Raw genomic sequence first — 27,969 nt, 5'->3', positions numbered from 1 at the left:
TTCACTGTAAACAATTTATTTAGCTTAAGGGGAAGAAAATGATGCTTTTTCTGCAGGGGAAGCTGCGGTGTCTACTCGTGTTTCTTGATGTACGCCTCCATCTCCTGGCACAGCTCACTAACCGAGTTTTCCAAGGACGGCAAGACTTCAGCAGGGCTCGCTCCAGACTCGCACAAGATTCGCTCCAGTTTCATCTCCAGACGCGTCAGATCTTCATCTTCATTCTTGGCTTCATCAAGTGCGCCGTACGGTGCAACCCTAAAAAGATCAAAAAGCTTCGCCATGAGATCACTGTGAGCTTTGTTGAACCTGGCCTTCAGAGATTCAAGCTGCTGTTTGACTGCCACTGCATGCTGGCCAACCGCGTCTCGTAGCTCGGCCACTTTAGCTTGAATTTTTTTCCCGAGAATCTGAAACTTCTGCTTCAATGTGGTTGCTGCTTCTTTCAGTGTCGCCATCACGTCTTTCTTGACCGCGCTTTCATCAGCTGAGTACAAGGCAGGACCTTTATTTTCTCCTCCAAGCAGCTCTTGTACCTTTTCCCTGATCTCTTGTCGAAGCTCAGCAATGGCCGCTTTCATATGTTCCCATTTTTCGCCAGAAAGGGTTTTAATGTCTTCGAGAAATTTTCTCAGCTTTTCACGAAGTACGCCCAATTTTTCGTAAATTGTTACCGCATTTTCTTGAAAGTAGGCATACTGTGAAGGTCTGAAAAGTTCATAGAGCTGCTTTTTCAACTGTGCTCTGGCTTGTTCAAGCTGCAAGCGAAGTTCATCTAGCTGCCTCTGAACCAAAACTGCGTGCTCACCGACGGCCACTCTTAACTCAGCAAGCTTAGCCTTTATCTCTTCTCCGAGGACAAGAAACTTTTCCTTCAATGTGCGAGCAAGGCCTTTCAGCGTGTCTAGGACATACCCAACTTCTTCATTTTCTTCGCTTGCGTAGTACAATGCAGATGGTGGCCTGGTTCGATTGAAGTACATTTCTGTCTGGTAACGAATTTCCTTCCTGAGGCGGCCAATTTTTTCTTCGACGACGTCCCATTTTTCCTCACCGCCTTCCTCCAATTCCTTAAGCAGGGCTGCCAAACGCCATCTTAATGAGAACATTCTCGTCGCAAGAGACAGAGCCCTTTCAGCCAAAGGAGACGCAGGCTCTTTCGTATTGTCATCACTAAGGAAATATAGTGCCGCAGATTGTTTACGAATAAGCGCTTGGACCTTCTGCTTGATCTGACTGCGGAGGTCATGGATCGCCGCTTCAACATGCTCCCACTCCTCGCCAGTAGCAGAGTCCACCCCACTGAGGACCTTCTGCAACTTCTTGCGGAGAGTGGCAAGCGACGCTAGAGTCTGGAAATTGTTCGAGCCGCTGTCCGAGTACATAGCGGGGCTAAAAAGTTCGAAAAGCTTCTTCTTAAGCGCGTCACGAGATTTCTTGAGCTGCTCACCGAGTCCTTTTAGCTGCTCCTTAATCTCTTGAGCGTGTGCGCCGACGGCCTGTTTGAGCTCATGTGTCTTGTTTTGGATGCGGTTACCAATAACGAGGAACTGCTCCTTGAGGCTTCTTCCGATGTCCTTGAGGGTTTCCACAACGTATGCCTCGTCATCATCGTCTTCATAAGCGTCGAGAGCGCTGTAGGTGGCGGCATTGCTAGAGCCATAAAGAAGCTCCCGGACTTTCTGCCTGATCTCGCTTCGCAGTTCTTGAATTAGCGCTTTCAGTTTCTCCCATTTCTCCCCTGTAGCGGAGTGGACCTCGTCGATGAACTTCTGTAGCTTCTCGCGGAGAGTAGCAAGTGACGCTAGAGTCTGGAAATTGTTCGAGCCACTGTCCGAGTACTTAGCGGGGCTAAAAAGCTCGAAAAGCTTCTTCTTAAGCGCATCACGAGATTTCTTGAGCTGCTCACCGAGTCCTTTTAGCTGCTCCTTAATATCTTGCGCGTGTGCGCCGACGGCCTGTTTGAGCTCATGTGTCTTGTTTTGGATGTGGTTACCAATAACGAGGAACTGCTCCTTGAGGCTTCTTCCGATGTCCTTGAGGGTTTCCACAACGTATGCCTCGTCATCATCGTCTTCATAAGCGTCGAGAGCGCTGTAGGTGGCGGCATTGCTAGAGCCATAAAGAAGCTCCCGGACTTTCTGCCTGATCTCGCTTCGCAGTTCTTGAATTAGCGCTTTCAGTTTCTCCCATTTCTCCCCTGTAGCGGAGTGGACCTCGTCGATGAACTTCTGTAGCTTCTCGCGGAGTTTGGCAAGCGACGCTAGAGTCTGGAAATTGTTCGAGCCGCTGTCCGAATACTTAGCGGGGCTAAAAAGTTCGAAAAGCTTCTTCTTCAGCGCGTCACGAGATTTCTTGAGCTGCTCACCGAGTCCTTTTAGCTGCTCCTTAATCTCTTGAGCGTGTGCGCCGACGGCCTGTTTGAGCTCATGTGTCTTGTTTTGGATGCGGTTACCAATAACGAGGAACTGCTCCTTGAGGCTTCTTCCGATGTCCTTGAGAGTTTCCACAACGTATGCCTCGTCATCGTCAGAGGTGCTTTGCCGGTTAGACGCCAGTGCACTGAATGAAAAGGAGTGAAATGCATATTCGTAGATGGACGGTTGGATAGATATTATGCAACATATAACTGGCATTAACCTACTACCTTTCACTAGAGGGTGCACAGGCTCTTTCAGAGGGCACAATGTTTACAATGGGGTTCGGCCACAACAGCACACTGCAGTTTCTTTTTTTTTTTTAGCGTCGGTCATTCTGCGATCGAGCGAATTTAGTTTCTAATACACACTTCTTAAGAAAGTTCGTCAGTTTTCTAACCTGCGGCGATTCCTAGCAGCATCGAACGTGCCAGAGAATTCGCTTTCGGGGCCATCTTTCATCAATACGTTACTGATGCTATGATGGCTACCACTGGCACAAGCTCCGCTTGTACAGCTATTCTTTATTTCTCACGCACATTCTCGGAATACTATATCCTCTTTGTTTTAAAGGTGGAGTCAAATTTAGCTTTAAGTCATGAAAACAAAAGCAGAGAAGTTAGGGATTTCAGACTTACCGGCCATGGCATCCTGTTGTGTACCAAGTGAGGAACATGAAAAAAAGATGATAAATGTACATTGTGAGGATATGAATGGTACTTTTCACAGGTGAAATAGACGACTTAGATTTTGCTTAAGAACATTCAGCTATGGAAGCAAATTTTGCTTTTAATCAATGTAACTGAACAAACCATCCACTTTGAAGCTGAGGCCAGCACCGCGTCCTTCGTCGCCATATGCATGACATAAAATACCTTCTCCAGATTTTTGCAGCGCTAATAATCATCTGCCTTCATCAAGCTAGCCTACAGAAAACGCGAATATTTAAACAGAAAACAATGATGTGATGTTTTTGTGATGACCGTGTTCTTTTTTTTTTTTTTTATGATTTCACACACTGCGCAGCAAGACAAAGTGATACAGGTGTACGCGAACAGGTGCAATGGGTGCAGCCACGAGCTGCTGAAATAGCTTTCAGTTTTAATAGCCTACTGGGTTATAAGAATAAAAAGTGGCAATTAGATTACATATATCGAAAACTGCAAACTTTAGAGTGCTTCTACGCCGGTTGATTTCTTCAAATGTTTACAAAGTTGTATTTTAGAAACTACGAGAGATACGTCTCCACGGTCTTTGCAGTTGAGCTTTACAGCAAGACGAACATCATACAAAGTTCGATTATTATACGATTAATTAAGCAACCTAACTGTTCAAATTTGTATGTCTGAATTTAGGGAACAAAGCGTATTTGCAAAATTGAAGGGTATTAAAATCACAAGTTTGCCCCGTTTTAAATTTCCTAAACAGCAGTGTAGTTCGAATTATCGAACGTAAAAAAAAAAGAAAGAATATCTGAAAGCTTTTTTTTTTTTTTTAATACACAGCGCAACAAACATAGGACAAGCGAGTAGACGGGAACAGCGCTGACTATCAACTGCATGATTTATTGAAAGAACACGAATATATACAAAAATGCTCCGACAACCAAGTGCGCATGTTCGCAGATAAAACAACATTTCACTTTAACTAGTTTCGTCAAGATATGAGATTTCTCGGGGATGAATGATAACAGATGGGGTGCTTGCGCATGTGTCAGAATTCTTGTGAATGAGATAGGCCTCTTTTAATTCTCGTGTTAATTTCTCTCTGTGTTTGTACAACACTGTAGTTTCCTTGAACAGGGGAGTGCAAGGAGGGTGCAAAGGGGGCTTTTGACTACGTGCCAGGTTCGATGACGGGGCTTTTTCTAGGTGCATCATTTAAAAAAAAATGATGCACCAACTAGCTCAACTCACAGTTCTCTTGCATCTGAAAGCTTGTTGACTTGGCTATCTGGCATTGCACATTCTGGCGTCTAACGCAATTCTTGTGCATCGAATACAGTCGACACCTGGTTCCTGCGAAATTACCTTATGTAACGCCGTAGGGAACAACGTTGTGTAAAAATAAAACGCCGGTAACAAACTTGTATAAGCAAGCCCTGCGCATTGCACCAGGTGCGAAAAATCTAATAACAGTGGTCGTTTTTTTTATTTTTAGGCAAAATTTAGGAGCTTTGCAGATAATTCCTAAGGCTGCTCAGTTACCCTATTTTTTTTTCTAAGCATGACAGTAGAAATCTGTCGATATATTGAATTCCGAGCACAAATATATTTCTTTCGCAACAAGTTTCATAGATCAGTTTTTTGTTTATAAGGGGGGAGGGGGGGAGGTATTGTTTCTTCCTACAGGTGTAAACGACCAGTTACAATGAATGCAGGCACGAGCTGCTGCATTAGCTTTCAGCTTTAAAAGCCTACTGGATTATGAGATTAAAAAGTTAACCCCTCTACTCCCTGTTACTCCCATCCATGGCCATGAGCCTTCCTATTCAATGAAGGACCTTCAACTCAACTCAACTCATTGACTGCGGCTAAAGCGCGACAAGCATTGCCATCTCCTGCGCAGCACTTTCGCGACGATCAAGGTCATAACGGCAAGTAGACTGTGAAAACATTCATTTAAAATTGCAGCGACCAGTATGTACGCTCAAGAAACTTTTCAGCACGACTAGAGTGTATTAGTACACTCTAGCACGGCTAGCACTTGGTATAGCGAAGCCCTGATAACCATACTTTTGACGCTGACTTCTAAAATGTACCTTTCTGCATAAAATACGCAGGATACATTAATAAGTGGCAAACTAAGATTATAATACACGTGTAATTGCAAGCGTCTCTATGAAATAAGCACGAGATATTCGTAATTTTTGTTCGATGTCATTGGCTTGATGCATTGGAAAACACGTCGTCTAGAGGACTGATTTCGGATAGAAATACGGCTACAGCAGTATATTAGAAATTGTATACTTGAAGGCAAGAACGCGGTAATACTAAAGGTTTTTATTGTAAGGTGAAATGACCTGTCTATTTCGACAACCCGGGGTTCTTTAACGTGCACTGACATCGCACAGCACATGGACGCTTTGCTTGTACCTCCTACGACCGTGATTGAACCCGCATCCTCAAGATCAGCAGTAAGCATCGTTCAATATCATTCTCGTCGAAGGAGATAGACTTAAAAAAATAAGTAGAAACAGATGTTAAGTTGGGCAATATGTTTTGACGTGCGTCGCAATATCATGCTAGTATCATCTTTTGTATATGCTCAGAGTAGCAGGCCAGATTTGATTTATTCCGGCCAACCTCTCTGCCTTTTCCTTTCAATAAATACATCTCTCTATCTATCATACAGTGTATAAAAGCCTGTAATGCATTGAACAAAAATGAGGTAAAAGTTAGCGCACATGCTGTCCACTTTACATTTTGTCCTTGTTTCCAAAGCGCTGTATTTCCATGATGATGAACCAACTCACCAGAACATCGTCCCTGAGGTTTTTCCATAGTGAGGAATAAAAAAAAGGTATGAGCCCTTTTTGAACCAAGCTGCTTTTAGTAAAACTTTATTCTGTCTGAATTGTTTAACGAATTATGAGCGCCTGCTCCTTTCAGGAGAGGGTGCCAGTAGATTTTCTTTGTGAGATTTGTGAGTGGCGGCTCATATTTTTCGGCCCCAAATTTGTTTCGCTCTAGAATGCACAGTAAACGTTCGGACTAGAATGCGCAGTTGCATAAACTGAAAGTTTGGAATAGCATTATTTGAGCGTGTCATTCATTGCAGTGGTCTGAACGCCCATGTATTCATCACTGAATACCCCCACATATTTGACCACTGTCCAAGTGTTGCCTCGTTAGCTATACCAGGCCTGCGCTTGAAATAGCTCAGGCTGTGTAGCGCTATCAAAGTACGGTGGACTCACGTTCAGCTGTGGCAACAAGAAGGGCCACCGCCACTAAGAAGCGGAACCTCATTGTCTGCAAAATAGAAAGAGGTCACGCGAAGCTGATGAGGTTGCGCGTCTTGCAAATGCTGCAAATATAGGAGCGTCGTACTGATACATTACTTTCCTAACATGTGCAGGTGACAGGTCGTCTCTTGAGCTGCCAGACTAAGCATTCCCTTTTGTTGACGATCGCTGATATTAAAAGACATTACCTTAAGGCCACTGTTCCTAACAAGTACATATAGGATTATCGTTCAACGTCTGGAGTCCATTCTTTACTGACCATTCGTGTAACATCGTGTAACATGAAAACGAACTGCAGCAGGGAGGCGGCCCTGACGCACGTTATACGCTTTGATAAGTGCTGAGAGGATGCTCTAGGCAGCCAGGCCACGGGTGCGACGGTTCATGTTTCAAGCTATAGCCGAGGTGCCGATGTAAGGATAAGGTGAACAGCAGGTTTTTAGATTTTACGAAAGGTATATATGACTTCGCAAAACGCAGATGCTCAGTGCTGCGATAAAGAGCGGGATTTTCTGCGTGTGCTTTCACAAATTATTAAAATCTGGAAGTCAGAAAAAAAAGAAAGAAAAGATGATGGTTAAGCTTAGTAGACGCGATAGCCCCCCTTAACACCGCTTTTCATTCCACGAACAATTTCTATTGAGACATTGGCACACAGTTTGACAAAGTTTTAAACGTCTTTAATTGGTTTGGGTTTTGGGGGAAAGGAAGGCGCAGTATCTGTCTCTCTTCACGGTGCACATCTGCACTGGAGGTAATGTCGATCTCTACACACGGCGGATGTACATATGTCGTCAGTTCGAGTCCCTATCGCAAGTAAGCATCTAACGTGACTAGCAGATAGATCCTAAATGACCACCGAAATAGTATGACACCTCCTCGAAGGCTGTACAAAGAACGATTGCGTCACGATTTTGATAACAAATCACGTGCGTATTTATTACGACTCATTTTCGTGTTACGGCGACGCTTTTCGACCGGACGAGCTGTATATGCATTATTGCGCAAAAAAAAAAAAATATTTTCCGGAACAAACTCTTCGCCATTGCGGAGATAATTTATTGCAAATACCTTCCTTATAGCTAATTAACTAAACCTTACTGACATTTAATTATTTCTTTAGGAGAGTTTAGTAGTCAGTGCCTATGAGCAGTTAGAAGACGTGGGCGTGACAATAATGCAGCGACGTGTTGCAGTGGCTACAACGCCAGATTATCATTGCCTTCTAAACTGTGCCGTGTCACACACCTTGTTTGACTTTGTCGCTCTGAAAAGTAAGACCATACAGTTAGCAGTAACTGTTCTTTTCAAGCGCAGAAGCAAAAGTATGTACTACTTTCTTTTGCTTCTCTTTCTTTCGCTACAATAGCGCTTGCAGTTAAAATCGCGAGCTACAGTCACAGCAAGGCAACGTTAGTGGACACCATATTTCCACCGAGCTTCATATGGGCGCCTAATGTCATCACTTAAGTTGTGCCGAAAGAATGCTGGAGGATTCTCTTGCTGCGGGGCTCTACCAAATAAGTTTTTTTTTTTTCATTTCCAAAACTGATATGCATTTTCTTGTCGACAGCTTCGATAACCCCCACTGTCACTAACCACACATTTGTGTTGATTTCAAAGTTAATCAGAGTTTTCGTTACGTGAGCTATGTGTTTAGAAATGGTAAAATTACGTCCGCTGTGGCTGAGAATCTTTCTGAAAATATTATTTCTTTTTAACTCGACGTCTAGAAATGTCAAAAAGCCTTCGCTCAAATATCCAGCATACACTTAGCGTAAATTATGACTGTGCATATACGCTCGATGTATGCCACTCCACCATAAATCACATCATTTTCTGCCGCAAGGTTAATGCAGAAGTAAAGACGCAAAAATAATATGATTTGTGCTTAATTATCGCTCTTCTCAATCTATCGGGCGAAGCAAATAGACCACAACAGTATACCCTGAAATAAGTGAAGGCTAGCTGAATGAGGAATGCCAGTTATTTTAACATGCTTACTCCAATGTATTAAATTCTAATAAAAAATGTCGAGAACTTGTAACTAAACCCGAGCCAAGACACTATTAATGTGTAAAATAAATTGATAACTGGTTACCATCAATTTTCAGTAATTCTCGCGGTCCAAAAATGACTGCCCGAGGAAAACAAGCTTTGCATTGAATGCGCACTGGGCTTAGAGCTGGATGAATCCTTCGCTTCAAGCAAATGATCCGGAGGACATTTCAGTGGGATCTCTGGAGTTCAACCAGTTACTACCCTTGCGTTGCTAAGGCAGTGTAGTCGTTTGCCCGCTCCTGTGCTACCAGTGGAGGCTGCATTGTTGCCTCGGCAAAAGGCAGACTACACTAGGGGCCATGCGTAACACATGTTGGGCCCGCTGAACCTGAACTCTGGACTAGCGCCTGGGACCCGCCCGCTGATTTCAACGTCGAATTCTCTTTAGAGAAAATAGTTTCTCTCTCTCTCTCTACCGCATAAAGTGCGCACATGCGCATGTTTTCTGCCCGTCAAGGCTCACTGCTGCCGATATCGTATTCATTTGTTCTCGTGACGGCCGAGCTTGCTGAGGACCATAGCTGAAAGCAGCTGGAGAGCGATGAATGTTAGTTGGGGCAAGTCAGTGAAACTGAGTAAATTACTGGCTTACAGTCTGTGGGTACACACCAATGGGCGTCTGAGAATACGGTTAAAGTACTTATCTAACAAACAAAGAGTACTTTTCACGCCTCTATAAAAATAAGAAGAAAAAAGTTAAAATGCACACGGCTTTTTAATGCTGTGTGTTCCCTTCCACAGTTTTGTACTCTGGTGCATATGGAAATAAACACCAACCACGTGCCTTTAAAAGCACGGGCCGTAATACAGACAGTGGTTTCCGCTTTGGCCCTCTGACAAAAAAAATATCAATTCAACAAAACTTATTTGCCCCTTAGAGGACGTAAAAATTGAATGAAGACATTGCTGGAATTTGAGTGCTAGGGAGGCGTCCTCACGCCCTGCTTGCTACGCCGGCTATGAGCGAAAGAAGCGTGCGCACTCACCGGGCCGTGGGCTGGGCGGCTCCGTTGCGTTGATGCATGGACGGCAACTTGTAACCCTTTTTATACACACCAGTACGTCGACTCGTGCCCCTTGGTCCTGAGATCCGAGGCAGCTGGTGGCGGCGGCGATAAGTTTGGATCCGGAATCACTGAGGAAACCTGGCCGAACCGTACTCAGTTTTCTCACGCTCAAAGCGGCAACCATTTCCTTTGCACACCTGTGACAAGAACAGCGCAATGGATGAAACTTGTCCGTTGCTTTATCCGAACTAGATATGAAAAAGGGCTGTTAGCCTCCCAAGCTTCACTGGGGGGAAGATACAAAAATTAGTTCGTTCACCGATTAAGCACGAACCTTACACTGCAAAGATATGTCTGCGTTCCGCATTGATTTCGACCTTCAAAAATGTGGAGAGACAGCTGAGTTTCACTCGTTACCTGTGTCCCTGTACTTTGGTGTCAGTGTGGTGGAGGCCATTGCTGAGTGCGCCTTTCTCTTCAACATCGGCCTGTTCATTTCCATGGAGCCCGCAGTGGGCAGGGATCCATTGAAACATTATCCTGTGGTCTTGCAGTTGTGCAGATGTGAGGAGCTTCATAATGTTTAGTGCTAGGGACTGGTAGGCAGTGTGGCGTAAGAAGGTTTTCCAAATTTGCAATGCAGTCTTTTAGTCCGTGAATATACACCATTTTTAAGGTGGTTTCCCACATATGTTGCGAACAGATTCCCGAATGGCTGCCAGTTCAGCAGCGGTTGATGTAGAAGTATGTCTCAAAAGGAAATGTAGATTCGTTTTCAGAGCTGGTATGACCGCAGCTGCAGTGGATACCTGTTCTGACACAGATCCATCGGTGTATACGTGAATATAATTAGGATATTCCGAGCAGATGTGTGCCAGAGTAAGTTGTTTGAATCCACTAAGTGGCACCATTGATTTCTTTAGTATTCAGAGAACACGAAGGTGTACCAAAGGTTTAGCCATCACCCGGCCATGGTGGCTGGGCGGGATGATATGGGAGGGCATATCCTGTGTGTTACTTGCGACTGATGGCAGCGTAGTGCACTTGTAAAACTGCAGTCCGGCCGCCCATCCAGAGTCTTGCTGAGTGGGTGAAAACGGTGTCTTGTAAATGCTCGTAAATATACACGACGTGGTTCGTGTGAGAAGTATATGGATATTGGGCGAGCATGTGCCTCTTCAATTGTGCCTTTGTTAGAGGTGCATCTGGGCAGTCCAAGGCATTTTCAGTGCCTGCGCTTGCACGCTCTCTAAAGTCCGCAAGCAGGAAATGCTCATACTAGAGACTACTGGAGGACTTTACCGGATGTCGCTAACAAACAGAGTCTCGTAAAGCCGTATTAAGAAGCGCTCAGTTGGACCCCATTTGATGCCAGTTATAAAACGAAGTACATGACAAAAATTAATTAGCCTTTTCTTCACCAAAATAATGTGTTTCGATCAAGATAGTCGGTGGTCAATAATTACTCCCAAGAATCTGTGCCTGGAGATGTATGGTATTACGACTCCATGGAGAGTAATGGGGTAGCGGCCGCTGACACATTTTCCCGTAAACGCGATCGCTGCACACTTTTTTTGCCGCTAAAAATAAACCTTGACGCCGTAAGTGCATCGATGTCGATGACACAGCTCATTGCAATCTCGCACGTAGTTATGGGTGCGTCGAACCAGAAGCACGGATGCAGATGTCGTCAGCATATGCACTGATGTGGATGTTAGTTGGCAGTTCACTCACCAGGCCAATTAGTGCAACGTTAAATAAAGTTGGGCTGAGGACTCCTCTCTGTGGAACTCCAAGACCGACCTGTTAGCGGGTATTATCTCCATCAGGTGTAGTCATATAAACAGAGCGGCCACTTAGCTCACAATCCACAAGTACAGCTGGCCACCAACTCCAACGTCGTCAAGTACATCAGGAATAGTATCCTGGAAGACGTTGTCGTAAGCCCCCTTTATATCCAAAACGACAGCAGCTATTAGTCGACGGTGACGCTTTTCGTGTTCTACTGTCGCCACAAGGTCGATGATGTTGTCGATGGAAGAGCGTCCCCGGCGAAATCCAGTCATCATATTCGGATAAAGATCATTACTCTCTAGAAACCACTCAAGTCTTGCCAGCACCATTCGCTCCATAACTTTTCCAACACAGCTTGCTAGGGCAACTGGCCGGTATGAGGTAAGTTCGAGAGGGGGCTTTCCAGGCTTCAAAAGAGCAACCAGGCGGCTAATCTTCCAGTGTTCAGGAACAGCACTAGAAGCCCATATATCATTGAAATAATTAAGTAGTGCAATTCTACCATCCTTTCCTAGGTTTGATAAGGTTGAATAAATAACCCCGTCAGGACCAGGTGCAGATGAATGCCGACAAGAAGCAAGAGCGGCGTCTAATTCAGCTATTGAAAAGGACAAGTCCTATTGATCATTCGGCGAAGGTGGCGCAAAAACCTCTGAAATTGATTACTGTGCCTGGTTTGTGCCCACAACCATTTTACAGAAATCTTCATTGCGGCGTTGATAAAGGGACAGGGCACGTCTTAAAAGGTGCCTTATTGCGGAAGTATGCGAAAGCTTCTCGTAACGTGCCAGATACGCGACAGCGGTTTACGGGGATCCAGGGATGAGCAAAACTGCCTCCAACGTTGTCGTCCTAACCTTTCCAGGTGGCGCAAAACTTGTCGTTTAGCTCGGCGAGAAATTGCGAGATCTTGCGCGGATTTCGTTCTTCCTTACTGAAGCCTGCCGATGGATCGTGCGAAGCCGCTCGAATTCTACGTAGATGCTGGACACTGACGCCAGCACACAAACATAGCGAGTGTTCTCACTGGGAGAGGAAGAATTGAGGCCCTCTATTTGAGATGGTGACTGGAGCTCCACGCTGGAAGTCTCCACCGATGCCCTAAAGGCGGGCCAGTCTGTGTATTGCACACGAGGCGAAGTGGCAGGTGCGAACCACTTGATGCATACATAGGTTGGTATGTGATCACTCCCATGTGCTTCCACATCACTACACCAAGAAACAGAGGGATGGAGGCTTCTGGAAACAAACGCCACATCCAAGCAGCTGCTGTAAATTGTTCCACGTAGAAACGTCGGTGAGTCGTCGTTTATATTGACGAGATCTTGCGTGTGCATAAAATCTGCCAGGTCTCTTCCTCGAATGCTCATTATGGCACTACCCCACTGAGGTTGGTGAGAATTAAAGTCACCCTAATACGAGGAGCTGCACAACACTGGATTGTTGAAAATAAATGACTTGTCCAAGCTATCTCTCGGTGAAATATAAGCGCCAATTACAGAAAATACTCGTCCTTTCAGGGTTAATGTCAAACAAATGTAGTGATTCGTGTTGTGAGGCTGTATAGAGCATGGTGGAAGTGCGCAATGTCTTGGCGTACATGTGTACGCCAAGACATTGCGCACTTCCACCATGGAGCTTTGGATCCCACCATCGGCATACCAGCACTTTGCTTGTTTCGTCTGCTTCTCGAGACCATAACAGAGCATATCCAGAAAGACGGAAAGCAGCCGGCATGTTGGGCTCACAGATCAGAATCACTGGAAAGCGGTACTTCTGTACTCGCTGTCGGAAGTCACTCAGACGACCACGCAGGCCTCTATAAGCTATTCTGAAAACAAATGCAGAGAAAATGAGGAGCTTTGGATCCCACCATCGGCATGCGGTTGTTTTGCTCTTTTACTTGTAATCACTTACCTCCATGAATAATTATTATTTCATACTTATACAATAAAAATCCCTTCTGCTTTCCTTTGATACAATGAATTTTGGTTCCTTTCTGATGTATCTTGGGGAAAGGAATATACAAATGACACAGGAAAGCGCATGACGCACGTTAATTTGATTTTTGGTGTGAGACGCACACGTGAGCAAGTTCGGTTAATCCCGAGGTGAACATCTCGCCGGTGGCCACGTTTGCTTCGCCGCAATGCACTGTTTGCAGACCCGTGCGCCATGGGAGGTGTACACGACGTACCTCTCCAGATCACCTCTACGCCGTTGCAGGGATTGAGCATTTTACGAAAAAGTGGAGGAGATTCTATAAAGCATGTGCGCCGCCATATTTGACGGTGTCCATGCTCTCCCGCTGTAAAGCTTTACAGACGCAGTATGCAGTAGCACGTAGATGAACAAAAGAATTGGCAAGGGACGACGATCACGGGGAAGAGAAGCGGCTGCTGGTGGCGGCAGTTTGCTTCGGAAACAGCCTGGACGCCGCCCGGGTCGATGGCTCGAGGCGGACGAAGACGATGGCGGCCCGTCCAGGAGAGAGCCAGTACCGAACCGCTGCCTTGCCACCATCTTGAAGCGTGCTGTAATGTGATACAATTTCTTACAATGCAACGCGTGCGTACTCTTCGATAAAATAGAATAAAAAAACACACAAAAAAAGACGAGGAAGCGACATGGCGGAATACAGCTGTGATTACGGTGTTGCTGAGAACTACGCAATCACAAACGCTAACCTTGAATATTGGTGATAAAAACGTCTTAGCTTCACTAGCTTGCTGCTATATATATATACATCCAGCTGACTATTAAACTGAGTTTTTACACGCCATTGAGGAATTCATGCAAAAGTTTCTAAACAAATTTGCTACCTTTATTTTGCACTTGCGACAAAAATATAAACAGAGCAGGTGGTGAGTAGTACGTGGTGCAATACCAGAACTTAACTGCCTTGTACTGGTGTGAGAATTTGTAATATTGGTTGTAAAAGAGTTGCAAATATAAAGCTTGTGTTAATATGTGAGCATACCAGAACTGGTGTTTGGAGTGGTATCTTGTGCAGTAATTTGCCAGTGTTAATTACCACTCATATTACAAACCACAATTAGCAACAACAAATTTCCTTAGGTAATTAAGGATTGAATAACAGATGAAAATTCGCCAAGGAAGCTTTTTCTTTTCCAAAGATTATAGCCTATATTAAAGCTTAAAAACAAGCGTAAAGGGCCAATTCGGAAATGTGTACTACTATACTACCACAGTGATCCCAAGGATGCTTATGAAATATTTTAATGCAAGCTAAATGTGTGTTGCAATGAAGTGTTTCCTCAATTATATGACAAATATTATAAGAAAGCAATCAGAACCCCATACTTTAGAGAAGAATCAAATCAAACCAAATCAAACCAAATCAAATCAAACCTTATTTCTGCCATGCACATTACACAGATGGAGGACGACGGAAAAAAAGCTGCCAATAGGTGGCTTAACGAGTCCGTAGCCCTAGCCAGTGATTGGCGGTAACAGCAATGAAATACAGCCAAGCAAATGAAAAACACTTGATCAGCGCAGAACAAAAGTAAAACAGGGGAGTCCGAAAAACGAAAGCCCAGGATCATGCAAAATCAGTTTTCATCTAGATCGAAGCTTCGCAGTGGAGATAAATAAATCAAAGTTAGTAGACAGATAATGGTTTAAGAATAAAAATAAAACAAATAAAATATAATGCGTATAATATTATAATTGCGGAAGGGGATGTAAACATTTTCAAGGATATTAAGAAGGTCTGGTGTAAACTTAATTAATACCTAAAGAAAGCACATCAAAAGTATAATCGAACCTTGTGCCGCCATCAGGTTAAGGAATCATGGGAAGTAGGGAACCAACTATAGTAAAAAAAAAGTTGCCCGGTATTAAACATTGTTAAAGGCAGTGCGTATCATTATTCTTCTATTTGCATTGAATTGCATCTATCATTAGCATATTTTCTTTTTCTTGTATAATTTCTCCTGTATTTCATTTTCCGTAAATTTTTTTTTTTTAGCTTAACTTCGCCGAAAACCTGCTGAGAAACTTTGCTGTGTTCTTTGTTGAGGCATTGTTAGCCATTTTCGTTTTTGCCGACTCATTTCTGTGCATTTTCATGTTTCTGAGCCATTATTATTTATCTGTATTTGCACTGTAGGAGTTACAAATTCTGATGAGTCATTCATACTCATTATTAATTTTACGAAGTCATTCAAACCAACCAACCATTTCCTTGGTGTGTGTGTGTGTGTGTGTGTGTGTGTGTGTGTGTGTGTGTGTGTGTGTGTGCGCGCGCGTGCGTGCGTGCGTGTGCGTGTGTGTAGGGGGGGGGGGCGACACTGGCCGTGGCAGCCACCTTCCGGCCTCCCCACACCCAACAAGATAGAGGAGAAGAATTTTCTTCCCACCACTTGCCTTGTCCCCTGCCAATCTCGGAAGGTGGCAAGTGCAAACAACACTATGCCGAACTTCGTCTTTTCCCCAGTGTGGGGTGTCTTACGAAAACACAGTAAAATGCAATAACAAATCTATAGACCAACACCGTGTTTACAAACAAAGGGGACGCTCGTGGCGCCGCAGCCGACTGGGGGTGAAAAAATAGGGTTAGCGTCCATAGGAATACATGGAATCGAAATATTCCAAAGCAGTTTTCTCATTTCACGGGGCACCTGTGATGTCGTTATTCGGTACAAAGCAACTATGAATATCCTAGAACAGATCGTCAAAACATGAAATCTCATTACCGAGGCGAAGTATTTTTAAAACAGCGCGAAACATTTTGGGGTGCGAGTTGGGAGGGCGACCCGTAGAAATACATGTAAACACAACTTACCGGAACATTTTTCTCATTTCGCAGAGCATCAGAAGTGATTGCCGGTCGTTAAACATTGACCAGCGTTTTGAAGAAGTGTGTGATAAAGTATGGTGCGTCATTACGGAGGCAGTCTACTTTTAAAGCTCCCCGAATAACCTGTGTGATGAATCCAGACACCGCCAAAAGGCAAGCTGGGTGTAGCGAATCGCGCAGTTTTGCTTACAGTCTCATATGCTGCCGCATAAGGTAAATAAGCTTGATAATACTGTCACTCCAGTGATGCGTGCTAGACAGAATTACATTTAAAAAGCAGTTGTCAAACGCCATGCAACAATAAGGACCGAACGAGATTCGCGCATTCCAGCAGACGACAGCGTAGCTGGCGATACCCACCGCGGCCGCCTCCAGCTCCGGAGCGTCTGCTAGTGACAGTGGGTGGTGCATGGTCATCTGCAATTGTGCGCGGTCAATTTATCGCGCTATGAGCGGTCCCGCAAGTCGTCAGACTTTCATTACTTGCAAGAGAATGTAGTGGTGTCATGCAACATGAAGTCGGGGCGTCGTACAAGACGTTCACCAAAAAATGAAAAGGGTTCAACGCTGTTGAACCGAGCAAAATGTTGCGGTAAGTTGTGTTTACAAGTATTTCTATGGGTCGCCCTCTCAACTCGCACCCCGATACGTTTTGCGGTGTTTTAAAAATACTTCGCCTCGGTAATGAGATTTCACACTTCCACGATCTATTCCAGGGCGTTCATGGTTGTTCTGTACCGAACAACGACATCACAGATGACCCGTGAAATTAGAAAACTGCTTTGGAATATTTCGTTTCCATGTATTCCTATGGGCGCTAAGCCTATTTTTCACCCCCAGTCGGACCACGCTGGCGATAGAAGCGCCACCGCATCGTGCTTACGTCACAGATCGGTGTAGGTCTCTAGAAGACCTTCAGGTAAATTGGAATGTGACATTAGGGCAGTGTTTGGCGAATACGAGAAAGAAATCAAGTACATAATAAGACAGGGCAGATAAGGTGAAAGCAGGCAGTAAACAACCGACGAAGAGCATTAGCTCTATGCCGCATTACTCTTCTTTTCACCACATTTCAAAACATATGGAATAAAAGATGATGCTTCGCTGGTTATAATGAAATCAAGGCCCAGCCGATTGAGAATTAAGTTAGTTAAGTAATATATTCGCAAATATTATTAACTAAAATTTGACACTGATATCTTCCCTGATCTATAGATCAGGAGACAGGAATGCGCTTACAGACTACTCACAAATATCTGTGATACTTATTTTATCGAACGTTTTCGACTCTACTATTGGTGACCGTAAAACAAAGTCCTTAGAGAAATTTATTATGCCCATTTCTAAGCCCGATTTCAAACACTCACATCAACAGAATAATTTTACATCATGAAAACATTTTGGGGAAGACTTAAACCTCGCCTTGACCCGAGTGCGTCAAGAGATCCGTTCGCTGTTTCCCCTTGGGGGCCCTCGTTTGCGTACATGCATTTTGCTATGTACTTAATAATTAATCTTAATTTGTGCCTTTATGATCCTTTACACACATTACATCCAGCCCAAGCTAACATATTATATCGAAACCCACCAGACATACATATACATTCGATCCCTGATATGTAGAATTTGAAGGGGATCATGGAGTAGTGGAATATATGCAGTACTTCGATATATACGTAAAACTTGCCAACAGGTGAGCTCCCCTGTAAGAGATAAGCGTGAAATACGTCGTACGCATGCTATCGACACGCTTCTCTCCGCGATAGGCTGCCCGCTTGCCTATTGGCTGCCCACCTCTCGCCGCGGTTGCGCATTGTGTCGTACCTCCACGTGTCGCTGCGTGGAAGCGAGCGGGCGTTCTAAAGGTGCTGTTAGGTTGGGGTTCACGTTAAAGCTGTTGCGGACAGCGCTTTGGGAAAAGCCAGCCTTGATCACAAGAGGTCCAATTTTGTTACAGCCACATTATAAATGGGATAATAACTTAGTTAAAATAGGTTACAGCTGGTTTCTTTGTCTACTTGAGCAGCGACGCAGGCCACACGAGAACCGCTGCGAGCCTTGGTAAAGCAGACCTACGTCTTATATAACATTGCACATCTTTTTTTTTTTTTTTCGCGAGTAAGACGCGCAATTCAGCGTATTCCACGCGACGACATCTCCACCTCAGCACACAAGATACGATCAAGCGCCGCAACACAACATGCCGTTGCGGTATGTGGCAGTGCGAGCGGCCTGTATGCTTCGAGTACTGTAAAAGAGGTCGACTAACTACGGGCGGGTCTGCAGAATAAGAAAGAAGCTACTCTCATCCTTCCTAACTTCTCGATTCTCCGAATTTAAATCGGGGTGGATCCCTCCCGTTCCACTAAAGGCTTTTTTCAGTCTTTCTTTGGTTAGCAAGGCTGGCTTCACCGCACAACAGGTGCATTGAACGCAGGCTTCGTCACATCACGGCAGCGCCTTGTTAAAAACAAGCACGATATTCGAGCAGGAGCCCATGGCTGCGCAGCCGACCCTACTGCGCGCGAAAAGTGACCGTTTGGGTGTTATTAGGAGAAGCCCACCCTAAAAGGACGTAACGCACAGTTTGATATATGGAATGTTCCGCTGAACGTGAGTTCGGTAAAAGCGTACGCACCCCTATACATTTGCAAGTAATTTTCAAGGGGATATCTTGAGTGTTCGATATAAGCAATAACTTGATATATCCGGGTTCGATATATCCGGAATCGAGTGTAATACCCAACTTTAGCCAAATCATGCAATACAAACTCGTCTGCGTGGGCTAGAGGCAGCGTATGTAACTCGGGACGCAAGGGTACTAGAGGGCTAGATTCTGATCTTACCATTGTATCTCAAGGGCTATGTCCGAGTAGACATCGCCTGCCAGCGCGGCCATGTCACGTGTTCTCGTGACGTCACACAACTCCAAGACCAGTCAGAGCACGGCCCCGTCATCTGCCAACTACCACCAGGTGGAGCCATGCCCGTGAGTTTTTGCTCCTATTTCTGAGGAACGAGGCCTTTAATACCGCGTCAATAGAAAATTTCAAGACATTTTAAATAAGGGTTGTACAAAGACTGTTTCTAGACTTGTGAAGAGTGTGTAACTCGTTCAGTCATAGTATACTTCCCGTTAAGTCGCAATGCCATGGGACAGTTGGAACTCCCTTTAGATTGATAAAGGTTATTTTTTACAAATTCTTTAAATTATTTGAATGCTATACGTCATTCCTTTTCTTGGTCAATACAAATTATTCAAATTTACGAATGCTATAAGCTATTACTTTACTTGGCACAAAACTAAGTACACCGTATACAGATTGGAACTCAGGCCCACCTTATTTTTGGTATGTATTAACAACGTATGAAGTTCTGATATAGCACTATTTGCAGACGACAATGTTTTTACTTCACGCACAAAACACAAACTTGAGGAAACAATGAATCAGTATTTACTATTCCGTCTTAATGTCTGAATGGAAATAGACTACAAGTAAACTCTTTTAAAACTTAATATATCATAATGAGGGGAAAGCTCATGGGCTGTGGAAATGTCGGTAGGAAATGTTCGCAGAAAATATCCGCATGAACTCACACTAGAGAAAAAAAAATCTGTCCCCACCGGGAATCAAATCACTATCCATCTGATCCCCAATCGAGTGCGCAAACCACAACTAAACGGAGAAATATTTTTATTTATTGTCTGCTTCATCATAAATTCAGTAAAGCTAGCAAAGAACGCAGGGACATGCAAACATCCGTTTATACACAACCCTAAATCTTCTTCAATGTTGCCAATTTATCAAACAGGCTCAGCCATTCGGGCGGCGCAGGCTGAGCTCTGAGAACGTCCCGCCCACGTGTCACACTGTCTATGACATTTTTACGCGTAGAGCAGACATTTCCATCGGCGTGAATGACCTGCATTTTTTTCCTTCACAGGCTGTGGAGGCTCGGAATCATTGTCATGTCATACAGTACTTCATCCTGATTTCTTACCACTCTACGCCGAGCTTGTGAGCAACTTATCGTAATTCTCCTTATCTAACGTGAGGGTGATAATAGGGATGTCAATGGCGATGCAGTTAGTGATAATGATAGTAGTAGCGATGACAGTGACGGTGCATTTAGTTGGTAATGATGATAGTAGCGTTAGTTGGTTTGGCTTGTGGAGTTTAATGTCCAAAAGCGACTCAGTGTGGAGAGCCGTAGTGTAGAGCTCCGAAAAGTTCGAACACCCGGGCTTCTATAACGTGCACAGATATCGCACAGCACACGGGCGCCTAGCTTTTTGCCTCCACCGAAAAGCGGCTGCCGCGGCCAGGATTCGATCCCACATTCTTGGGCACAGAAATCGAGAGCCCTAACTACCGCAGCACCGCGGCGGGGCGATAGTAGCGACAATAATTATGATGATGATAGTGTAAATGAAGAGGAAATTGCAGTTACGAGTTTTGTAAAGAGGCTTTCCTCAAATGTTTTCCTCAATTTTTGTCCTCAAACGCAACCAACACGTATAATGAACAGTACGAATAAAACGAGAGCTCAGTAAATGCCTGAGCAACAATTTCCTAAAATCTGCTTCCTAGAGATTCCAGCATAAACATATAGTTAGAACACATCGGCCACCTATATAGCTTGATTAATTAGATGTTTTAGAAATTTCTACATTATGACACCTTCGGTGGAAGACACACAATTGCGCTTTAGTTTATTTCGAGCTTTCGCTAGTATGAGGTACTACTGCGCAGTGTAACTACAATAGGCAGACGAAAAACGAGAGTGTTAAGCATTCCTGAACATTGCGTAGGAGGTCCCTGTGATTTGAGAACCTGTGACCTTACGAAATGATCATAGCAAACCAACTTATTTTCTACAAAATAATCCAACATATCCGTGTCAAAAAGATACGCACATTTTGACACGACATTAATCCCTGGTACAGTTTTAGGCATCAATCACGGGGCTCCGAAAACTAGAACCAACTGTGACAAGCTATCTAGATTCATAAAAAAAAATGAAAGTGTATTAAATTGGAGACATCAATGAGAACTAAGTTTCCGGCTTTATTGTTATATTTAGTACGTACAGTCTGGTGCCGCGCTACCTTTAATAGTTTGCAACGATTTTAAGATGTGCTAAATTTTTAGGCGTGCATGCATTGCATCACGTTCTATTTTCTCTTATCTGGTGTGTTTAACCTACTGTTTTTTTCCCCGACTCCCCTTAGAATTCCACTGACGACTGCTCCTTCTACGCAAAATAATAATAATAATAATAATAATAATAATAATAATAATAATAATAATAATAATAATAATAATAATAATAATAATAATAATAATAATAATAATAATAATAATAATAATAATAATAATAATAATAATAATAATAATAATAATGATTGGTTCACAGGAAGGGAAAGGCGCAGTATCTGTCAGACTTGCTTCACCTGAACCGCGCCGTAAGGGTAGGGAGGCATGTGGGAGTGAAAGTGGAAAGAGAGAAAGGGAAGCCGTAATGGAGGGCTATGGAGTAATTTCGACCACCTGGGGATCTTTAACGTGCGCTAACATCGCGGCTTCAGTTCTCCCCTGTTGGGGCTGGGGCAGGTAGGTCACCGCCACTTGCGGCGGGGGCTTGCCTGCCACCGAATTTTTGTCTGTTGTAGGCCGTCATTGCACCCGCCATCGCTTCGGTGGTGGACGACGGCTGTTGTTGCGGCGCGCGTCTTTCTCTCCCTCTTCCGTTTCTTTCTTCTCTATTTTCTCTTCAGTCTGCACGAGGCAGCCGAGGTGGCTCAGCTAGAGCCAGTAGCAGGCCCGTGCATTTTCTTTTCCTTCTTCTTGCAGCCTGTGCCGGAGTTCCCGGGATCGAATCCCGGCCTCGGCGGCTGCGTTTCGATGGAGGCGAAACGAAGTGGCGTCCGTGTGCTGTGCGATGTCAGCGCACGTTAAAGATCCCCAGGTGGTCGAAATTACTCCGTAGCCCTCCACTACGGCCCCCCTTTCTCTCTATCCACCTTCACTCCCACCTTCATCCCTTCCCTTACGGCGCGGTTCAGGTGTCCACAGAGCAAGTGTGACAGATACTGCGCCTTTCCCTTCCTATGAACCAACCAACCAATCTTCTTGCAGCCACAACAACAACAACAACAACGCTGACATCGCACAGCACACGGACGCCGCTTCGTTTCGCCACCATCGAAACGCAGCCGCCGTGGTCGGGTTCGAAACCGGGAACTGCGGGTTCTTACCATTGCACCATCCCGGCGGGGCGCGCAAAAAAGCACTCATACACTTCATGAGGAGTGCCGTATTAACTGAGCTGGGGCAATAACATCGTCAAACCGAGACCACCTGCGGTGGCTTCACACTTGCACTTACATCAACAAAATGATAGTCATTGAACTTTGGTGCTGTACTCTTTTCCCGTCTTTTTTTTTTTTTTTCCGTGGGGTAGGGAACAAGCCTTAGCTCATTTGATAACTCTAGAAATTCGCTAATTCTAAAGATGTGTTTATTGTCCAATCAATTTACCATCGATGCTATTCGAGTGGAAGTTTGAACTTTCCTGCAGCCTAAAGCACAACTCGCAATATAAGGTGAGAAACTATTTGGCTTCTATCGGTGCCCTCAGCACGCTCGCTTCTTTTTGTCGTAATCTGTTTTTCGTAACCTTCTTTGTGTCGCAATCGAGGCGAGGAAGCAGGGTGGGCCAATAATGCTCAGCGACGTTAAGAAATGATGGTTTGATTTGGTTTGTGGAATTTAACGTCCCGATCGACTCAGGCTATGAGAGACGCCGTAGTGGAGGACTCCGGAAATTTCGACCACCTGGGGTTCTTTAATGTGCACTGACATTGCACAGCACACGGGCGCCTTGCTTTTTGCCTGCACCGAAAAGCGGCCGCCGAGGCCGGCGTTCAATCCTGCATCTTTGGGAACAGTAGTCCATCGCCGTAACCATGATGCCACACCGGCTGGGCCGTTAAGAAATGAACGAATTTCGGCGGATAGGCTTTGCACCGACACCATACTTAGCTGCCGATATGTTAATTGGCTCAGTTACTTTCCAGTTCCGGTTGGCCCCGGACTGCTTACGGTAAAACGATATTCTGCAGGGCGTTCTCGCACAAACTATTTCAGATTCTTGCATATTCGCTGTGTTGTATAGATCTTACCGGGGTGCATTCCATGGTTCTGCCCTATGTTTCTGTCCTAAAAGCTGATCAGTTGCGCAGTCCGAACGCAGTACTTAACATTATTCGTGGGTGTGGAGGTTAACAAAAGTAAGGTGGTGCTGCATACAACTGAAAGCAGAAACTCTACGCCAATGTCAGCGACACGTGCTAAGAAACACTGCCCTGCCACTGAGCCTTGTATGAGACAGCAACATTTCTTATTCTAATTTTATTTTCGTATAATATTCTGACAGTTTTTGTGCCCCAAAGTTTAGTTGTCTTACCAGTGTTCGAAGTTTCGTGGAGGTGAATTTGTGCAAAATGCTTAAGAAATCCACTTATTGTTCACGCTTTCGTTTCGCTGAAATCCACGCAATCGGCGCACAAGAAGTGAGATGTGCACTTGAAGGGATACAGATGGAGTATATATACAGATAGATATATACAGATGGAGCACTTCCGATGCTGGAATATTTGCACTCTTCCGATAAGGTAAAACTTACCCAATCTCACATCGTGTCTAATAGATCATGTTTTAATGTTTACCAATAAGGACCGCTAATGATTTCGCTGAAGAAGTAGGTTATAACAGTGACGTTCTCCAGCGCGCACACTAAACAGCAACAGCAGGTTCGTACTGCACGCTTAACATTGATTCACTTTGAATGTGCAACTCCACCATGTTTACGCCCGATGAAAACATTTAAAGGACTGGACGCGCCTCATCTACTAACTATGTTTTGTGGAACCTTCAAGGAGCGCACCGCCAAAGTCGCATGTATATAAAAGGCTGCAGCGCAGTGGCGGGGTATCTGAGAGTCACTGGAACAGCTGAACGAATTTCCATTGGCCGTATGAGGGCAGTGGGTAAGAAAGCATCGCCATTCTGTTAATCCTGAACTCGGCAAAAGTCAACTAGCTTGATGTGCTTTTTGTATGTAAAAAATATGTTCATGATGGCACAGTGATGCCCCAAAGTGTTTCGAATGGGCGTCAGGCAGCGCATGAATGAATTTCCGTGCGTGCTTCCACGCTATATCAAAAATTCCATCTCGAACCACTCATAGAAGGAAGCAAAAGCCGCCTTCAGGAGCAATCACATAACTTTGTCGTTATTTTAAAGGCTTCAACAGGACCTCTCATGGGCAAAGCGCAATACGATTCGGCAAAAGCCGTCATTATCTGAGCGCCATGTTATCGAGCTAGCTCGGTTGGTGGGTGTCTTTCTGTGGGAATCTAACGATCTGTTTACTGAATCGATATATGTGGCCACACTTACATCGCAAGAAACCTTTTGAAAGCTTACGCCAGTAGATGCGATAACGATAATACTGTCATACAAGGCGCACATCTGGTTGTTCTTGCAGTGCGCGTTAAAAAAAAAAAAATGTGCAAAGCGAACCCTTCTCGACCTAAAGTGCCCGCAGTCACTTTTGTAGAAAAATTTCAAACAACCTGGCTATAATGTATTGTGATCGAAACAGTACTTCGACTTAACGCCACGGGGAAAGCACTTGAAAGCCTTCTGGAAGTGACTGACGTGCCTGAGTACGTCTGCGTATGCAACTACGTTGTCTGCTGTCTCAAGGCCACGAAGAGCCTTCTTGCAAAGCCCTTGGTTTAGGTACACGACGTAAAACAGTCTGCTATTGGAGAATGGTTTGAGGCTGCCGACTGACAGAGAAAGCCTGTCCCAGTCGACCGTGCTGCGCATCCTTAATATCGACCGCACAGAAAGAAATAGGGCCGCCTGTGCTACGGACCGCTGCCCTATGGTGTTCTGAAGGCAGCTGAGAAAACGCGTGGCGTTGGCACTGTTCCGGCTGGTCACGTAATTGAGAACGACTTGCCACATCTGCGTGGCCAGGTCGACCCCTACCAAGGCGTCGTTTACAAACATCCTGTCCCCGGCATCCTCTCGCACGTCGGCGTATAAGTCGGCGCCCAGGAAGATCCTTCTGGGAGAGATCATCCCGTGTAGGTCAGCTCTGCTTGAGGACAGTACGGTACCAGTCAGCCATTCATTTACCATGAGCTTATTCGCCCAGTACGAAACTTCGCTGGCGTTCGGAACGCTCCAGTCATCTTGAAAAAGTTGGGCGGGAAGAAGGAAGCTGATCTGCCGCTCGACGGAGAACAAGGTGTCCGGAAAGAGGTGTTCACTGTCGCTCTGCACCTGGCTGACAAGGTCATCGACGAGCGAGGATATGATGAGGTCGGTGACGCCGGAGGATTTTTTGTAAGCCGCGGCCGCCGCCCACAACTCAGGGTACTGCTTCAGTTCCCGACTACATGAGTCCTGCCAAGGCCCTGGAAAGGCTAGAGTATAGCGGTCGCCGATAGAGCTCCGCACCAGGTTCCACGTGCTCAGGTGAAACACGTAAATGACTGACATGTCCTGCCAGAACACCATTAACAGCCTCATGAGACGCTGAAGGAGCAGAGGGTCGTCGCAATAGATACGCATGCGCGGATGCCACAGGCCCTCCAGTGCCAGCGCCGTCCTCCACGTCATCTGGCCACCCATAGTCCAGCTTGCGTTTTCGTGCACATCAATACGGCCTTTCGAAGCTATCTTGCTTCGTTCAGACTGTGCGTCCGCCATGGCCTCCAGGACGTCCCGGTGTATGGATGCCAGGTCCAGTGGCGTGTCCCTCAGCTCGAAGACCTTTGCCGTGTCGCCTACGTGCGTGAATGCGTTCTGCTCGATGCTGTTAGCCTCCTCCTTCAGGACTTCTACGGTGTACCCCTGTGCCTGTTCTGGCCGCATGCGCACGAAGAAGTCGATGCGGAGTACAGCGGTTATCTTGACTATGAGCGCCGGAACATTCAATGCATTTGTGCTTCTCACGTTAAGAGCCTCGCGGAGAGCTGCTCCGGCGTCCGCGAACGCGTGCTTTGGGTCGAAGTCATTGCGAACGCAACTGACGTACAGTCGCCGTAGCATTATGCTGGCTTCGTCTCTGGCCTCTCCCGTGAGCGCGGGAAGCCAGAGTTGGCTGTAGAACCAGCTGTCCTCGTAGTCGCGACGGCGTATCCTCTGTGGCGCGTCTCCACAGGCGTACCTGCAGATTCGCTCGTTTCAGGTGATTGCACGCACGTGATAGCAGAGCATTACTGTCAATATTTAATATTTTAACCTTAGTTGCAGCAAGCGGCTGGGTATGTTCTGTTCCAGAACAACACGAAACGACACGCCAAGCTGAGTCAAAAGCATGCAGAACGTTGGAAGCGAAATTGTACTAATTTAGATGCGTCGGAGGTGGCTTCATACGGTAGGGTTTTATCATTCTATTCCCCTTTCCGTTAAAGTACAACTCGCCCAACTTCTTTAGATGCTGTGCCTATCGGCCAGCTTAAGACTTTTCACTCCTTCGACCCTCGAAAGCACTCGAAGGGAACAAGCTTTGCTCATAAATTCATTGCTTCCTGGCTGAGACCCTTGGAGTTCGAAGGCAAATAAAGCAAATATTTCCCAGAACGCGCGCCTGCTTCTCTCTCTTCGGCACAGAATAATTCTATTACGAGGGCTCAGTCACCACAACATGAGAAGCTTTGCACCTAAGACCGCTGCTGGCCTCTTTCATTAACGCTGTAAAACGCTGCAAGGGTATAACAATGCATCAAAGAAACAGGTTTTTCGTACGAGAGCCCCACCCCTTTTTTTTCTCCCTTCCAACGTCCCATTCCTTCAGTCAGCATGATCGAGAACGCCTGGCGCGAACAACCGCCTGCTGTGGCGGTTCCCTCTGCGAATGTCCATCGAACGCCGAACCACACTTCCCGCGACCCATCCTTCGGAGCACTTTCGACATCGTACCGGAAGAAGTCGGTGCAGGGGTCGACGCTCTCGTCGACCGTGGTGGCCAAATGGCCGAGAAGCTCGGTGCAACAGCCCTCCTCCGAAGCGGACGAAACGGAGGCGCTCGGACCGAGCAGAGATGACCGGCCCGCCAAGAACAGCAGCAGCAACGCCGTGCCCAGAACAACCGAAAGGCCGTACGCGAACAGCACGAAGCCCTGCTGGCCGCCGGACGAGGCGGAGGTCTGCTTGACGCCCGCCATGGCAGTCCACGAGCTATGCTTCTTTTTCTTCTCGCCTCTGTACATATGGCACATACGCACACAGCGGGGAACTGGCCAGGGTTCAGTACAGGGAGAAGAATGGGACACATGATACCTACTTAGGAAGCACGATATTATGTAAATATATACACGTAAAAATGCTTCGGACTGCTTCAGTTTTATTTTTTAGTCGAAGTTTTGAGGCAGGGCTTCTGCCGAAACGTCGATTAAAAAATAAAACTTAAGCAAGAAGCAGTGTGAAACATTGTTTTTTTTTTTTATTACGTCTTTATTTCTGCTTACGGTAGGCGTTTACCTTGCGGCAGAACTAAGTTGCTTCATGGATGTAGGGGTGGGGGAGCGGTTAAGGGTGGGGGTGAGGGTATGGTTGGGGGTGGGGGTGAAGGTTGGGATAGATATGAGGGACCGGTATCCACTTCTTCCTCGAGGTAGGGTCGTCCCGAGGTCGGCTCCGCGAAGTAATGGCCTGGTCCTTCTTCTTCCTTGAAGTAAGAAAGAAAAGTTCGCCAGAGCCGGGTTGCGTCTGATAGCCCGATGTGCGATGGGGGATCGACCCATGCCTGCAGGGTTGCAGGTCGAAGCCCGCCCAGGGACTTGAGTGCTGTCTCCCGTACTGCGTCAAAAGT

The 27,969-nt window shown here is 45.6% G+C and overlaps 1 protein-coding gene across 1 annotated transcript; it reads right to left on the bottom strand.

Moving 5' to 3' along the window:
- LOC146198208 (uncharacterized) lies at nucleotides 1-27,322 on the bottom strand. The gene is made up of 6 exons (XM_084591861.1): nucleotides 27,033-27,322; nucleotides 24,802-26,322; nucleotides 9,502-9,649; nucleotides 6,337-6,391; nucleotides 3,056-3,068; nucleotides 1-2,562 (listed from the first exon to the last, which is right to left on the bottom strand). The coding sequence occupies exons 1-6, from the start codon at nucleotides 27,320-27,322 to the stop codon at nucleotides 72-74; spliced, it is 4,518 nt and encodes a 1,505-aa protein (XP_084447987.1). The 3' UTR covers nucleotides 1-71.
- Nucleotides 27,323-27,969: the final 647 nt, after the last annotated feature.

The sequence above is a fragment of the Amblyomma maculatum genome, chromosome 2 (assembly GCF_055883805.1).
Source record: "Amblyomma maculatum isolate TAMU_Amacu chromosome 2, ASM5588380v1, whole genome shotgun sequence".
In the NCBI taxonomy this organism is placed as follows: Eukaryota; Metazoa; Arthropoda; class Arachnida; order Ixodida; family Ixodidae; genus Amblyomma; species Amblyomma maculatum.
The sequence above is the reverse complement of the archived record's forward strand: the minus strand, read 5'-3'. Positions and strand labels throughout refer to the sequence as shown.

Bases quoted from the DNA above. Each gene is read 5' to 3' on its own strand.
- LOC146198208 (XM_084591861.1), bottom strand. From the start codon at position 27,322: ATGGCGGGCGTCAAGCAGACCTCCGCCTCGTCCGGCGGCCAGCAGGGC. The intron at 9,650-24,801 runs GCACGTCAGTCA...TTCTTGTCACAG, and splicing joins GCATACGCAGACGTACTCAG to GTGTGCAAAGGAAATGGTTG. The intron at 6,392-9,501 runs GTGTGTATAAAA...TCTATTTTGCAG, and splicing joins GGGCACGAGTCGACGTACTG to ACAATGAGGTTCCGCTTCTT.